Source organism: Phascolarctos cinereus, unplaced genomic scaffold (genome assembly GCF_003287225.1).
Source record: "Phascolarctos cinereus isolate Bilbo 61053 unplaced genomic scaffold, phaCin_HiC Scaffold_5;HRSCAF=322, whole genome shotgun sequence".
Taxonomy (NCBI): domain Eukaryota; kingdom Metazoa; phylum Chordata; class Mammalia; order Diprotodontia; family Phascolarctidae; genus Phascolarctos; species Phascolarctos cinereus.
Window position 1 is genome coordinate 321,650,895 of NW_027555958.1, and position 15,274 is coordinate 321,666,168.

The 15,274-nt window shown below is 45.3% G+C and overlaps 1 protein-coding gene across 1 annotated transcript; it reads right to left on the minus strand.

The window, feature by feature from the left end:
• Positions 1-12,395: 12,395 nt before the first annotated feature.
• Positions 12,396-14,483, minus strand: S100A6 (S100 calcium binding protein A6). Its single transcript, XM_020992002.1, has 3 exons — positions 14,363-14,483; positions 13,238-13,402; positions 12,396-12,652 (listed from the first exon to the last, which is right to left on the minus strand). Exons 2-3 carry the CDS (start codon positions 13,376-13,378, stop codon positions 12,515-12,517), a joined length of 279 nt encoding a protein of 92 aa, XP_020847661.1. The 5' UTR covers positions 13,379-13,402; positions 14,363-14,483; the 3' UTR covers positions 12,396-12,514.
• Between the last annotated feature and the right edge of the window lie 791 nt (positions 14,484-15,274).

The window sequence follows — 15,274 nt, forward strand, 5'->3', positions numbered from 1 at the left end:
AACCAGCACATTCTTTACAAGTAAACTGCTTAACCCAGCACAGATATGGATCAAAATGGAAACCAAAAAATTGTGTTCTGCAAGCAAGAAAGCAACTTTTCTATCAGCTATGAAGATGAAAACTAGTTGGGAGGAATGCTTTTGTAGAAATGACTTTAAATGGGAGTCCACTCTCTCTAGGCACAGACACAACAGGAGAAAGGACGGTCCTGCTTTCTGAGCTGTTTATCTTTTGGATATTGCTATATCTTCTTAGTAAATATCCTTTTCTAAGAGCTAATTAATGATAATTAATTATCCATGTTTGAAGAAATAACTTTCCTTTTGAAATCTTATACCACTACCTATTCAGCCACTTCTCAGTTGTTAGACATACTCTTATTTTCCACTTTGGGGACCCCACAAGAAAGCTACTATAAATGTTTTTGTACATAAAAAGACCTTTTCCTCTTGCTTTGATCTCTTTTGGGTATCCAGCCTAGCCGTGGTACAGCTGGGTCACAGGGCACACTCTGTTTAGTAACTTTCAGTAACTTTTGCTTGTTGTTATCTAGTCATTTCAGCTGTGTTGGACTCTTTGTGACTCATTTGGGGTTTTCTTGGCAAAGATATTGAAGCGGTTTGCCATATCCTTCTCCTGCTCATTTTACAGATGAGGAAACTGAGGAAAACAGTGTTAAGTGACTTGCCTAAGGTCATACAACTGGTAAGTGTCTGAGACCAAATTTGAACTCAAGTCTTCCTGACTCCAGGTTCAGGGCTCTATCCACTGCACCACCTGGCTGCCCATAATTACCTGCATATAATTCCAAATTGCTTTCCAGAATGGTTGTACCCATTCACAGGTCCACCAACAATGCATCAATATTCCTGTTTTCCCACAGTCCCTCCAACATTTTTCATTTTTCTTTCTTTGTCATCTTTGCCAGTCTTATCTGTATAAGATGGAATCTCAGAATTACTTTTCATTTTAATTTCTTTAATTAGTAGTGATTTAGAGCATTTTTCATATGGCTATAAATAGCCTGGATTTCTTCCCTTGAGAACTATTTGTTCATATCCTTAAGACCATTTATTTATTGCAGAGCAGCTCTTTTTCTTATAAATTCGAATTGATCCTTTTCCCATCATTCTCCCTACAGAAGCTGAAGGGATTAGGGTTACATTAGGGTTAGGGTTAGGGTTAGGGTGAAATGTTGTGTGCATTTTCAAATGAAGTCACCATATTAGTTTTACGTTATACAAGAGAGCTTTCATGAAATAGGAGTAATCTCTATGTAAACACAAAACTCATCCACAAACTTTTTTTTTAATAAAAGAGATACCTGGAAATTGATAGTGTAGCAATGATTAACTGTTAATTGATATTGGGGGAACACACCAGAAAGGAATTTAGGCGCATTAGACAATCCATCCCCATCCCATCCATTCCCCACCCCCCTTAACTCCTAAGGACTCCCTCTAGAATCATGAAGGGAGAAACAACAGCCTTTGCTGCTTGAGAGGGGATAGGATAAAAGTAGACCTTGGTGAGAAGGGTCATCTCTTCATCAGAGACTCAAGGAAATGAAAGAATAAAGGATGATGTAAAGAAATTTTGAGAAGTAGAAGAGAGGAGAAGAAATTCATGGCAAATGGTTTGTAAGTATGAGATTTTGTGGTCCTCAGCAGAAGAGGAGGATGAGTGTGGAAAGGCCTGAGGAGTGAGAAGGATTGGAACAGTTTCTGTGGGAAGTAAGATGGGGAATCAGTTAAGAAGCGGCAAAAGCAAGGATGGAGAACCTGGGCCCTAAAAGGTCACATGTGGCCTTCTAGGTCCTTGGGTGCGGCCTTTTGACTAAGTCCAAGTTTTACAGAACAAATCCTTTTATTAAAGGGATTTGTTATGTGAAATTTGGATTTATGCCCAAAAACTCTGTGATTCCTAATATCTCTGATCCTTTTCCCATCATTCTCCCTACAGAAGCTGAAGAGGGCCACATGAGAATGAATGCTGTTTTGTTTTTCAAGTGTTCTGGGCCTCACACAGATGGCACAAGGGGGCACAACTTTCCACAGACATTTGGAATATATATAAGGTCAAGCCACAAGATGGCGGGCTAAGCTTGTTCTGCTAGCTCACTCAAACAAGCACCTGCGGAGAAGCACCTGGCTCTTCTGGTCTAGTGCTGCCATGTAGCTTAAACTCCATATGCACAGATAATATCAGCCATCTCAACCTTCCTAATCTCTGTGAACTCCCTGGTGCTTTGCCAGGTTTTACATTCCCATCCCGGGGCACAAATATTCCAAGAGTGATTATAAACTACATAGACTTTGGGGATTTTTATCCCAACTCCCACTTACTCTGGTAAACTGGGAAGACCTATAGGGACACTACATCTAGTCCTCAGGGTTCTTCGGGTAGCCCTGAAGAGTTTGAAGGGTATCTTTCTAATGTTATGGGCTCAAGCCCCCATTTCAATATGTCCCTCCCAATATCAATTGCCATGTTCCAGTTAATATCTCCTCAATATTATGGATACCATTAATTAACATTCCATTATCAAATTTTCTGGGGCGACTAGGTGGCACAGTGGATAGAGACTGGGCCTAGAATCAGACTGCTCCTCCTGAGTTCAAATTTGGCCTCAGACACTTACTAGCTGTGTCATTCTAAGTAAGTCATCCAGCCTAATTTGACACAGTTTCCTCATCTGTAAAATGAGCTGGAGAAGGAAATAGTAAACCACTCCAGTATCTCTGCCAAGAAAACCCCAAATGGGGTCACAAAGAGTTAGACGCAACTGAACAACAAAAAGAACAAAAACAATACCCATTAATCAAAGGGGATATTTACTGAAAAGATATAGGAAGAACAAAAGTATGAATACATCCTGCAAACCAGGATACACTCTCCTTTCTGTCATCTTGCCTCTGAGGACGATGGGCTCAGACTTAATGTGGTTGCTACAAAGCATTCACTCTATCAAGCTCCCTTGCAAGCATAGCATAATCTCTGGAGAGAGTCGGTCCCTTGCTGGCAGGGTAAGATGTCGTAATTTCCTGGTCAATCCCATGCTGCCCTCGCTGAGCCAGATCCTGCAGATCACTCAAACAGGGCTGCACCTCCCACCAGGCCCAGCTGTTGGCAAACTCTGGTGAAGACTTCAGTTCCTGGACCTCTACTGCCTCTTCTGACCATTTGAAGCTTAAGAGGTTATAGCCAGTCCATTCCGTCTCCAACACTCAAGAACAGAAAAGAACAAAACACAAAATAAACAGGAAACCAGTTATGCCATATGCTCGTGACTTAATGCTAGCCCAGGTGGAAACAGTAAGCTACCGGCTTTACCTCTCTCTCAGTCCCCTAGACTTGTCAAGCGTTTCAGCTGTGTCCAACTCTTCGTGACCCCACTTGGGATTTTCTTGGCAGAAATAATAAAATGGCTTGCCATTTCCTTTTCCAGATCATTTTACAGATGAGGAAACTGAGGCAAACAGAGTTAAATGATTTGCCCAGGGTCACACAGCTAGGAAGTGTCTGAGGCCAGATCTGAACTCAGGAAGATAAGTGTGATTCCAGGCCCAGCACTCTATCCACTATGGTGCCACCTTGCTGCCCATCCATAAACTTACAGTACCCCTTCCTTGATTGCCATCAGGAAGAGAGACCTATTTGTCTGCTTAGCACGCTCAGTTCCATTTCAATAGCTAATTAAAAGGCTTTTCTTCACCAAATAATTTTAAAAAAAAAAAAGGAAACATAACAGTCACAGAATGCCTACACGTGCTCTGAGTCAGGGCAGCAATCCTCCATTCCATGTCATCATGCATTTCCAGAGGTAGGCTCACCCCCTTGCTTATGTTTCCAGGACTAGGCCTTCATTCATTGATCAGTCCCCCATTACATAATCAATAACTCATTTGCTCCCAATCTACTTGATCCCAACCTCCTTTTCTCTCTCCAAATAATTCATTCAGTTGCCTAGTAACTAAAATTTATTATATCACATTAAAAACAAAGACATTGGGGTAGCTAGGTGGCACAGTGGATATAGCACTGGCCCTGGATTCAGGAGGACCTGAGTTCAAATCCAACCTCAAACACATAACATGTACTAGCTGTGTGACCCTGGGCAAGTCACTTAACCCCACTGCCTAACCGAAAAGCAAAAAACAAAAGCATCTAATATTAACACCTGAATAGTGGGAGACCAATAGCTTCCTGTAAAGTCTGAATGTTTAACTCCCCCCACAACCTGTTATACAGCATGTCTCTTCTCTTGAGGGAAAAGAAGAAACACCTGCATCCAGAGACATACGTAGAGGACCTCTTCTAAGCATCTCTGATATCAGAATCACCGAGAAGAGCAAAATCGTCATCCCACGGTTTTCCGACTTCCCCATCTTGCTGTTCTCATTAAAAAACAAACAAACAAACAAACAAAACATACACACACTCAACTCCTAACAGGTGCATCTAGCGTTCATCTAAGTACTCTGGAAGGCTGCTCGATATCTTCAGCAGTCTGCTTCCTAGGGGAAGGAGGGACAGGGCCTGGTACTGTCCCCAGCCCACTCCTAGGTCACCTTCTTTCTCCTAGTTTCCTGACATAAAGCTTACACAACCTGGGAGTTCCCATGGACTAACCCCAGATTCTCCCCACTGGGCATCACACACGGGCAGATACCTGTGTCTTCTGCTGCTGTTGCAGCCAAACCCTGGGAGTCATCTAGGAAGAGTAAATTCACAAAACATAGATTGATCAAACCCCAGAAGACTAAGAGTGCTGTATCCACCCTTTGAAAAGTCTTTTGAGACAGAGAATGCCGCCTAGATCATCCCTGGCAGCTGCCCTTTATCATAGAATCTAGCTTTTTTTCCTTTCTGGCTTCAATCTGCCTATGGTGTCTAATGATCAGGAAGCAAAGGGAAACCATTATTGTTGTTTAGTCATGTCCAAGTCTTCATAATCCTATTTGGGGGCTTATCTTGGCAGAGGTAATGGAGTGGTTTGCCATTTCCTTCTCCAACTCATTTTACAGATGAGGAAACTGAGGCAAACAGGATGTCTGGGGTTAGATTTGAACTCAGATCTTCCTGACTCCAGGCCCAGCTCTCTATTCACTGTGCCACCTAGCTACCCAAAAAGGAGAACAGGATTCTACTATACAGCTGGATTGTGTTACGTGGAGGGATAGACATCATTCTTTATTTCATGGGTTGCCAAAGCCACTGAATCCATCACCAAGTGGCCAGCCTCTGCCATTTCAGGTAGGCCGGTCTTCAGAAAGCAGAGAACCTGTTTCCAGGTCCATATTCAAAGCCTTTCCAGACAATATGACCTGCCATTGTTTACACTGCATTGGTATAACTTTCAAGAAGGCAAAGTTACCTCCAAGCCCTGGGAAGGCATAAGAACAGGATTTGGGGGCTTTTTTTGTTTCGTTTTGTTTCATTTTTAAGACCAGGTCTCGCCATTTTGGCCAGACTAGAAGTGGCCCCCATCCCACTACTGATCCATTCACTTGAGACCTTCAACCCGATCCGTTTCCTACCCCCACCCCCACCCACCCACTTGCTCCAAAGGACTCACCATAGTAAGGCCAAACTCAATGCAATCGTTCGTCTGCACAGCACCCTACAGCTCAGAACTCCAGAATTCAAGAAATTACAGGCAGGGGTATCATGCCTGGCCGGATTTGGACTTTGTAGGAGGACTCTATTAGTGTCCAGAGCCTAGAGCATAGGTGGGGAGCCTGTGGCCTTCTAGGTCCTTGGGTGCGGCTTTTTGACTGAGTCCACATTTTACAGAACAAATCCTTTTATTAAGGGATTTGTTCCATGAAATTTGGATTCAGTCAAAGGGCCAAACTTGAGGACCTAGAGGGCCACAGGTTCAAATAAGCAATCCATTTTAAGAAACATATGCATATATCCCCAGATTCAAAACAATCCCCAAGGCAATTAAAAAGTTAATTGCAAGAAGATAAAAACAGGTAAAAATCTACCATCAAGATGATTAGAAGTGTGGAAGTCCTCTGAGGTCTTGAGAGCTCACTGATGGTCTTGAGAGCTCACTGATAGTCTTAGAGCTGACTTTATCTCCTCCTTGCCCAGAAGGACCAGAGATGTCTCAGATTAAGAGAGCTGGGCGCTAAGTGGCACAGCGGATAAAGCTCCAGCTTTGAAGTCAGGAGGACCTGAATTCAAATCCAGCCTCAGACACTTGACACTTACTAGCTGTGTGACCCTGGGCAAGTCACTTAACCCTGATTGCCTAACAAAAAAAAGAGAGAGAAAAGAGAGAGAGCTCGGGGCAAGATCAACCCAGACAGCCCCAGGTTTGCTCCATAACTTCTTTGCCCATAACCATCCCAGCTGATATTGTTGGGGTGGAGGAAAGCATAACTCAAGCCTCTCTAGTTCGACTTGTATCCTGGCCAACAACAGATCCCCAAGGCTTTTCCCTCATGAACAGTTAGTTACCTAGTCAACAGTACATGGGGATAGTAATGCCTCTACTGAGTACCTACTAGAATTATTAATAGAATGAATAAAGAAAGGAAACAAACATTTAAGTGCCTACTATGTGCCCAGCATTTTACGAATATTATCTCATAAGGAACTGAGTGCAGACAGAAGCATACTATTTTTTTCTGTTCTTTTTTTCTTCCTTTCTCTCTTTCTTTTTTTCATTTTGATTCAAGTTGTCTTCCACAAAATAACTAATATGAAAATAAGTTTTACATGTTTGCACATGTATTACCTATATCAGACTGCTTACCATCTCAGGGAGAAGGGAAGGAAGAGACGGAGGGATAAAATTTGGAACTTAAAAGAGGGGACAGCTAGGTGACACAGTGGATAGAGCTCTGGCCTTAGAGTCAGGAAGACCTGAGTTCAAATTTGACCTCAGATACTTGACACTTACTAGCTGTGTGATTCTGGGCAAGTCACTTAACCCCATTCCCTAGCACAAAAAAAAACCCTATTAAAATTGTTTTTACATCTAATTGGGGCAGGGGAGAAATGAAACATTTTTAAAAAACAAACAGTATCTCATTTGATCCTCAAACAGCCCTGGGAAGGAGCTGTTACTAATGATCCCCATTTTACAGTTGAAAAACACTGAGACAGGCAAAGATTAAGTAACTTGCCCGAATAGTAAGTGTCTGAGGCAGTATTTGAACTCAGGCCTTCTTGACTCCAGGCCCAGTACACTACCCACTGAATCACGTAGCACCAGTGATCAAATAAGTTAAGTGGCTTATAAATTGTTAGTTACCATATTGTGACCCTTACGTCATGCCTGCTATACATCAAGAGTACAAATAGAAATTTATAGATTTTTCAGGGCTGAAAGGCACCTCAATAGCCCTTTAGTCAAACCCATAAAGGAATCCCTTCTACGACATTCCTGATATGCTCAAGACTCTTAACTGAGGCCTCAAAGTGAAGGAGTCACTGTCTCCAGAAAAAGCCAAAAACAAAGCTCTAATTTCTAGGAATTTGTTCCCAACGTCAAACATAAACTTGCCACTTTGCAATGGCTCCTGGTTCTGCCCTCTGAGGCCCAAAAGGAAGGACAAATCTAATTTTCTCCCCCACACGCAGTTTTCAAATACTACTAGCTGTATGATCCCAAGCTAAATCACTTTGTTCCTGTCTGCCTCAGTTTTCTCATCTGTAAAATGGGAGTAATGCAAGCACATACCTCCCAAGGTTTTTATAAGGGCTACCAAAGAGTCGGACACAACTGAACAATAAAAAAAAGTGCTTCTGAGCTCTAACATCTATGACCCCAGGTGTCAAGCACTGAGCTAGCGCTGGGACACAGCAACAAACAAGAGATGGAAAGTCCTTGACTTCTAGGAATTTGAATTCAGGTCTTCCTGACGGCCGGCCCAGTGCCCTATCCAGTGTACTTCTTGTCTGTCCAAGATTCAGGAAGATGAGTCTTCCCGATTCCAAGCCCAGTGTTCTATCCTCTTTGCCACCCAGAGTAAGAAAGACCTGAGTTCAAATCCAACCTCAGATACTTAAGTCTATGTAACCCTAGGCATGTCGCTTAACCTCTGTCTGCCTCAGTTTCCTCAACTGTAAAGTGAGTATACTAGAACATCTACCTCACAGGGTTGTTGTGAGTCTCAAATGGGATATCAATTGTAAAAAGTGCTTAGCACAGTGCAAGGCACGTAGCTGTTGTTGTTTGTTCAGTAGTTTCAGTCATGTACCACTCTTCTTGACCCCTGGGGTTTTCTTGGCAGAGATACTCTAGTGGTTTTTACCATTTCCTTCTCCAGCTCATTTTACAGATGAGGAAACTGAGGCAAACAGAGTTAAGTGACTTACCCAAGGTCACACAGCTAGTAGGATTTGAACTCAGGAAGATGAGTCTTCCTGACTCCAGGCCCAGCTCTCCATTCACTGTGCCACCAGCTGCCTTCAACCTGGGTTCAAATCCTAAATTCCAGCTCTACTCTTTGGTATCTATATGGTATTCAGTAAATCACTTGGGCTCTCTGAGCCCCAGTTCTCTCATCTGTAAAATGGAAGATTTAGACTGGGTTCCTCCCAGCTCTAAGTCTATAATCCATGATCCTTTAAGACCCTGGACAAATCACTAACCCTCTTTGGACCTCAGTTTCCTCATTTGTAAAAAAAAAAAGTAGGTCAGACTTGGTGATATGATTCCTTTCAGCTTTTAAATTCTGTGACCACAGTCAGCTGGGTGCATCCCTAGCAGGCCAAGGTTCAGGAGGCCAAGAGAAGAGTATAGCTCTTTCCCATCACCTGAGAGCAGGCACATGTCTCCAAAAGCCCCATCACTTCTAAGAGCTGCAATCCCAAGGGTAAAAAACATGGCACCTCTGAACACTAGAGAAGTGTTCTTTTTCTGCGTCACAGCAGAAAACCATGCCAGGATGGTAGGTATTCTCTGAAGGACAAAAGAAACACTGTCTAAAGTAGTAGCCATAATGCTTTCTCCTTCGAAGTCCCCATTAAAGATCCTACGGTGTAAAACTCAACCAAACCAAAATGTTTTCCATCTGCTTCACCTCTCCACATAGGCAAGCCTGTTCTATACTCCCTTCTAAACTAGACCTCACGAAGTCCTCCCTCCTAGCTCCTCTCTATTTGTGATATACAAAAAGTTTGAGAGACATCGTTTCTGAGTAATTAACATTTTACTTTAATTAATAAAAGGGGTCAGTGGAACTCTTGAATGCCAAAGACCTCTCATGGAACCCACTCAAGGCTTACAAGCCCTTGGAAGAGTTGGTGTTCCTAAGGGTAGCAACCAACTCTGATTGGATAACAAGCAATGAACATTATAATGAGAAGGGCTGGGAGATGTGACTGGAGGCTTCTCAGAGTAGGAACTTCCTCTCTCATCAGCCTCAGGGCAGAGAAGGAAACATGTCCCTCTCCCTTGAGTTCCCCACACAAAGACTACTGATTCTCTATGCCTGACAATTGTACTTTTCAGGGGCAGGTTTAGGGAGCAGAGTCAGTCCAGAGCAGAAGTGGGACCTGGGGTCACCATTGTTATTTAGAATCCTTGGGGCAGAAGGGTGGAAGGAGGAGCTTCTAACCCCTAGGAAGGTCTTCACACCACTGTTCCCCACACCCATCCCACCCTGGAATCCATGCTACCTCCAGTTCTCACAGGTTGCATCGGTCTAGAGGCCTCTGGTGAGAGGAAGCCCTGAGAAACTTATTTTGTGACAGTCAGCAGGGCCTCCCTGGGTCAGGAGGGAAGAAACAGCTAGAGATGCCTAATCAGGGATACCAGAACTTCCTTATGAATAGGGCTGAGGACCAGATCCTGCCTAGCCCCAGAGAAGATCAAGATGAGTAGATGGTTCTCTGGAAGCTGCCCCAGGACAAGGGATTGGGTCTTTCCATCAAACTGGAAGCCACCCTGAGGGCAATGGTGTGTTTCCCCATACCAGACTCAGGGGAATCCAGAAGAGAACTTCTCAGGGAGGTTGAGCCTCCTGGAAGGGGGATGTAGGCAGGTTTCTGCAGCTGACACTGCTTCACTAACCAAAACTCCCATTTTCCTCTAGGGGTAATCCTTCTCTCTTTCTTCACAGTCAAACAATGCCAGATCCTTTTTTTTTTTTTTGGCAATCGGGGTCAAGTGACTTGCCCAGGGTCACACACCTAGTAAGTGTCAAGTTTTGGTCTGAGGTCAGATTTGAACTCAGGTCCTCCTGACTTCAGGGCCGGTGCTCTATCCACTGTGCCACCTAGCTGTCCCTTCTTAATCATCCTTCCCCACCATAGAGTGTAATGGGAATAAAATTTGGCAACAGTTAGGTTCCAGGTGGCTGATTAGGTCAACTGATAAAATGGAAATAGGTCAGATCAATATTGACTTTCCTTTAAGTCATTCTCTGCCCTTCCCAGTAGAACCCATCCCATTCCACCCCCAATAGTCCTTAAGTAGTAGTTATATTGTACTCCTTCCGTCCCCCTCCACATCTTAGCTTTTCAGAGTGATTCATGTTTGCACAGCTGTCAGTCTTCAGGGCCCTAGGGAGGACATGTGGCACATACAAGAGGGAGCCTGGGCCCAGGGGCTAGGGCTGGGTCTGAGAAGCATGTGTCAGAAGGTCTTCTTGACCCATTCGTTAGCTTCCAAGCCAGGAGAGCAATTTTAAATTACCCTTGAAAGGAAGGCTGGGAAGTCTGAACGTCTAGAATCAGGATTGGAGAGCCTTAGGTGTTTCCAAACTTAGGACAGAGGGTGTGACAGAGATAAGAGGTCACCTGTAGGAAGTGGACCTAAGTGTTAGTGATGAATGTAAGAACCAAGGGGTACTGAGTGTCAGTAAAGGATAAAGGGAATGAGATGAGTGTTGGGGACAGGGGATGGGTAATGGAGGACTGAGTGTCAGGGACAGAGGATGAGTATAGGGAATGGGGAAGTGAGTGTCAGTTATAGGGAGATGGGTGTAGGGAAGGAGGACTGTCAGGGACAGAGGATGGGTACAAGGAATGAGGGCTGAGTGTCAAGAACAGGGGATAGGCTTAGTATAATAGATGAGGCCTAAGTAGTTGGGAATCTGGGTGAGGACTAAGATATGGTCTAAGACAGGGGTGTGGAACCAGAGGCCACATGTGCAGCTTTTTGACTGAGTCCAAATCCTTCTGTTAAGGGGATTTGTTCTGTGAAGTTTGGATTCAGTCAAAGGGCAGCATTTGAGGACCTAGAGGGCCGCATGTGGCCTTGAAGCCAAAGGTTCCCTATCCCTGGTCTAAGAGATAGATAGGAGCAGAGGGGTAAGGCTCTCAAGAATGCAGCTTTGCTCAGGGTTCAGGACCATCCTGGCAGTCCTATCACAATTCATCTCAGCCTGCAAAGTCCCCAAGGGCAGAGACCATGACTGTGTATCTCACTCTATATAGGTCCTGGTCAGCAATTTCAGAATGAGTGAGAAAGAGAGCACTGTGCTGGAGGTCATGAGACCAGAATCTAGCCCTTTAGTTACAAAGACCTTGGACAAGTCACTTGGGGATAGAAGGGAAAGTGGCCTTACTGTCCTCTGAAAAGTGAGAGTTTTAGCCTAGATGATCTCAAGAGTCCCTTCCAGACATCTGATTCTGTGATTCTAAAAAGAGACAAGCCCTTCCCCGGAGCCCCATCTGATGCAGCCTGACTGCACCCCACCTCCTCCACAAAAGCCCATATACGTGAACGCCTTCCAAACCCTAAATTCTCCAGTCCCAAGAAGTCTTCCATAATTAAATCTGTCCCACTCAGAGGACTCTTAGAAGGAAGCTTGATACAATCAGTTTGCCTTGGTGATATGTTGCCCTGAAAAATTTATGTCTGTGCAGATTGCCCAGTTAAACCACAACCACTCAGGGAGCAGGGCCTTCTAACTTCCCCTAGGTCCCCTCCTCCCTGGTGGGGCTACATTGCAATAGTGACCCACTCTGGGGAGCCCTTCTAACAGTATAGAAGCCAAGAAGAGTGAATAGAATTCAAAAGGGGAGAGGGGGCAGCTGACTGCTATAGTGGATAAACACCAGCCCTGCAGTCAGGAGTTCAAATCTGGCCTCAGATATTTACTAGCTATGTGACCCTGAGCAAGTCACTTAAAGAAAGAAAGAAAGAAAGAAAGAAAGAAAGAGAGAAAGAGACAGAGAGACAGAGAGACAGAGAGAGAGAGAGAAAGAGAGAAAGAGAGAAAGAGAGAAAGAGAGAAAGAGAGAAAGAGAGAAAGAGAAGAAAGAAAGAAAGAAAGAAAGAAAGAAAGAAAGAAAGAAAGAAAGAAAGAAAGAAAGAAAGAAAGAAAGAAAGAAAGAAAGAAGAGAAAGAAAGAAAGAGTTATGGGTGAAGAGACTAAACAAACTGCGGCCATGTCAGGAATCAAGAATCAGAAAGAGACCAAAACACAGTTCCAGACTTTATTTAATACACAAAACCCCCACCAGGTACCCATTGCTGTGGCAGGTCAGCTAGGGACTGCAGGGGGCAGCACCCTCAGCCTGGTTTCCCTTTCTTCAGCCTATTTACTCTCCCTTCAGTAATTCATTGTAGAGCATGGCCAAGGCTCCCAGGAAGGAGAAAAACTCCTGGAAGTTGACTTCCTGATCTCCGTCCTGGTCCAGACTGTTCATCAGTGCTGCAACATCTGCATCTTCTATTTTCTAATATGACAGAGTGAGAAATCCAAACTCTATTAAAGGGACCTCCTTTTTCCCCCCTAGGGGTTTCCCCTCCCTCTGTTAGCCTCCTTCCACTACTACCCTCAACCTCACAGCCTTCTCCTAAACAGGGGGCACTGTTGCCTGTTGCTTTATCCTGCTCTCTCTGATCTGGGACATTCCCCATTCCACCCATTTCTTTTTTTTTTTAAATCCCAGTCTCTTTCTTTTGCTTTGTCTCCTATCCCACTACTTCTTAATTAAGGAAACAAAAGACAGGGATCTCAGATTTAGGCATATCTGGAATGACTGAGAGCTATGGTTCCAGTGGGAATTGTCCATCACTTTCAATTCTCCAGGACCTACTCTCCCATCCTCCATCCCCTTCCTCCCTCCCCCCTTTCAGGAACCTGGTGACGACAAGAGATAATTGGCTCCCCACCCCACCTCCACCCAGCCCTGCCCCACCCTAAATGGGTTCCAGAAGGAGCAAAGACTGGGTGGGGCAGAGGCAGGGCCTAGTCAAAAAGGGAAAGTGGAGCGAAGAAAAGCAAGACCTGGCCCCGGAGTCAGGGGTGAGATACTAACAGATCCAAGGAGTTCATTCTGGATCAATTCCTTCATCTCCTTCTTGCTCAAAGTGTTCTTGTCACCCTCCCTGCTTGAATATTTGTGGAAGACGCCGATAACAACACAAATAGCTTCATTCAGAACACCCACGCCCTCCATAGCTGCCAGGTAGACTTGAGGGAGCTGGGAACCACAAAGGAAGAGAGGAATGGGTGGGGGAGGGAGAAGGAACCAAAGAATCGTTGTTCACCTTGGCCCCAGGCCAAGGGGATGGGCCTTTCTCTTTCAGTTACCGGACACCGACCACAATCCTAGATTTAAAAGCCTGAGAAGGTGAGAAGCCCAAAGGGCTGGGCATAGCAGAGGTAAGTGGGATTTTTAGAAGCCTAAATCAGATTGGGTAGACTGGGAGAAGAGAGTCCCAGACGACAGGCTGGGCTACTCCTTCATCCCGGACTTAGTAAATGGGGGCATGGATTTGACCAGCTAGGTGAGTCCAAGAGAAGAGAGAAAGGAGTCAGACCAAGGAACTTCCAAATTCAAGCCAGCCCACACACTCTCTAACCACACACTCCTAGATTGTTAAAGCTTTAAGGAATTTTTCCCTTAAAGGTTTCCTTTAGAAAGCATCAGTTCCAATTCTGATATTTTACAGACTGAGGAACTGCAGTGACTCCTCCAAGGTCACACAATTAATTTGTGGCAGAGCTAGGTCTCAAACCCAGGTCTCCTGATGCCCAAGTGCCGTATTTCTTCCTCTACCACTACATCGCAGTCATGATCACACCCACATAGTCACACTGCCGAACACACTCATCATCCAGCAACACAAACCCTTACACATAACCAGAAAATTACATACCGGGATCTAACTCTAGCTCATCCCAACCCTGGCACCCTATCCCCTGCTCCTCCCGTGCCCCTGCGGCATCACTAGGCAGGGATCCCCAAAGAGATGTGACCCCACCACCTGGGAGCTCTCAGCAGCCACTGGAGTACAAAGCCAGGGTGGGGAAGAAATCTACAGTGACCACCCAGGAGGAGGATGAGAGGCCAGGACAGGGCACGTCCTGGGCAGAGAGAGACCAGAGCATCAACGGAGAGCGGGCTGGGCACAGTCCCGATGGGAGAGAAAGAACTCACCAAAGGCAGAGAAAAGCAGAGAAGAAAAGTGGACCCCCAAGGATAGGATGGGTCACTGTCCGGCCACTCTTATAGTCTGAGCCCCTTGCCGTGGGGCCCCTACCCCCACTCCTTCTGACCCGAGGGCGGGCCCTCCGAGGTCCCACCTTCCCCACGCCCCGTCATACTAGGGGAGGGGGGGCCCCCCTCCACCACACCGCACCCCAGGCCAGGCCTTCGCCTGCTTCCGTAACTATGCTCTTCCCTCCCCTGCTTGAGCCTCCTACCCTAGCATTTCGGGCGCATTCTAGCTCGCGCTGTCCTGGGGCAGAAAAGTGGGCTGTACCCAAGAGATCCAGACCGAGCTGGGAGAGCAAAGCTCCCGAGCAGCCTCTCCCTCTTGGTGTCTGGCCGGAGCTCTCTGGCTAGTCTAAAGAACTCAGTTTTTCCACCTGTGAAATGGCGTGAGGAAAATCACCTGTGTTACTTCTCCACCCATCCTGGTGTTAACTCTGGATATGCCTACCTTCCACCCCACCACGGGTGCGACTGATGTGACCATTGCCCACAAATGGATTTTGGCGTCCTTGCTGTGTGCCCCGTGAAAAGACTGTGTATGGGTGTATGTGTCTGAAGGAGAGAAAAGAATTCAGGATTTGACAACCCGCTCAGGTTCAGCCATACCTGCAAGTGGAGGAGGCCCCAGGGAAAGACCCCGGTCAAAAAAAAGAAATAAAAAACCCTCCTCCTCTCCAGATATCCCACCATTAGACCTTTGACCTAAGACTTTAGGAGGAGTAAGATGTTAAGCCTTGTTAGACATTTACCCATAGCTGAGTATGTCAGAACATTTCTGAAAGCCAGGCTTTTCTTTTTTCTTTCTTTCTTTTTGTTTTGCAGGGGTGGCGTGGGGTGGAGAATAACAATCATAGC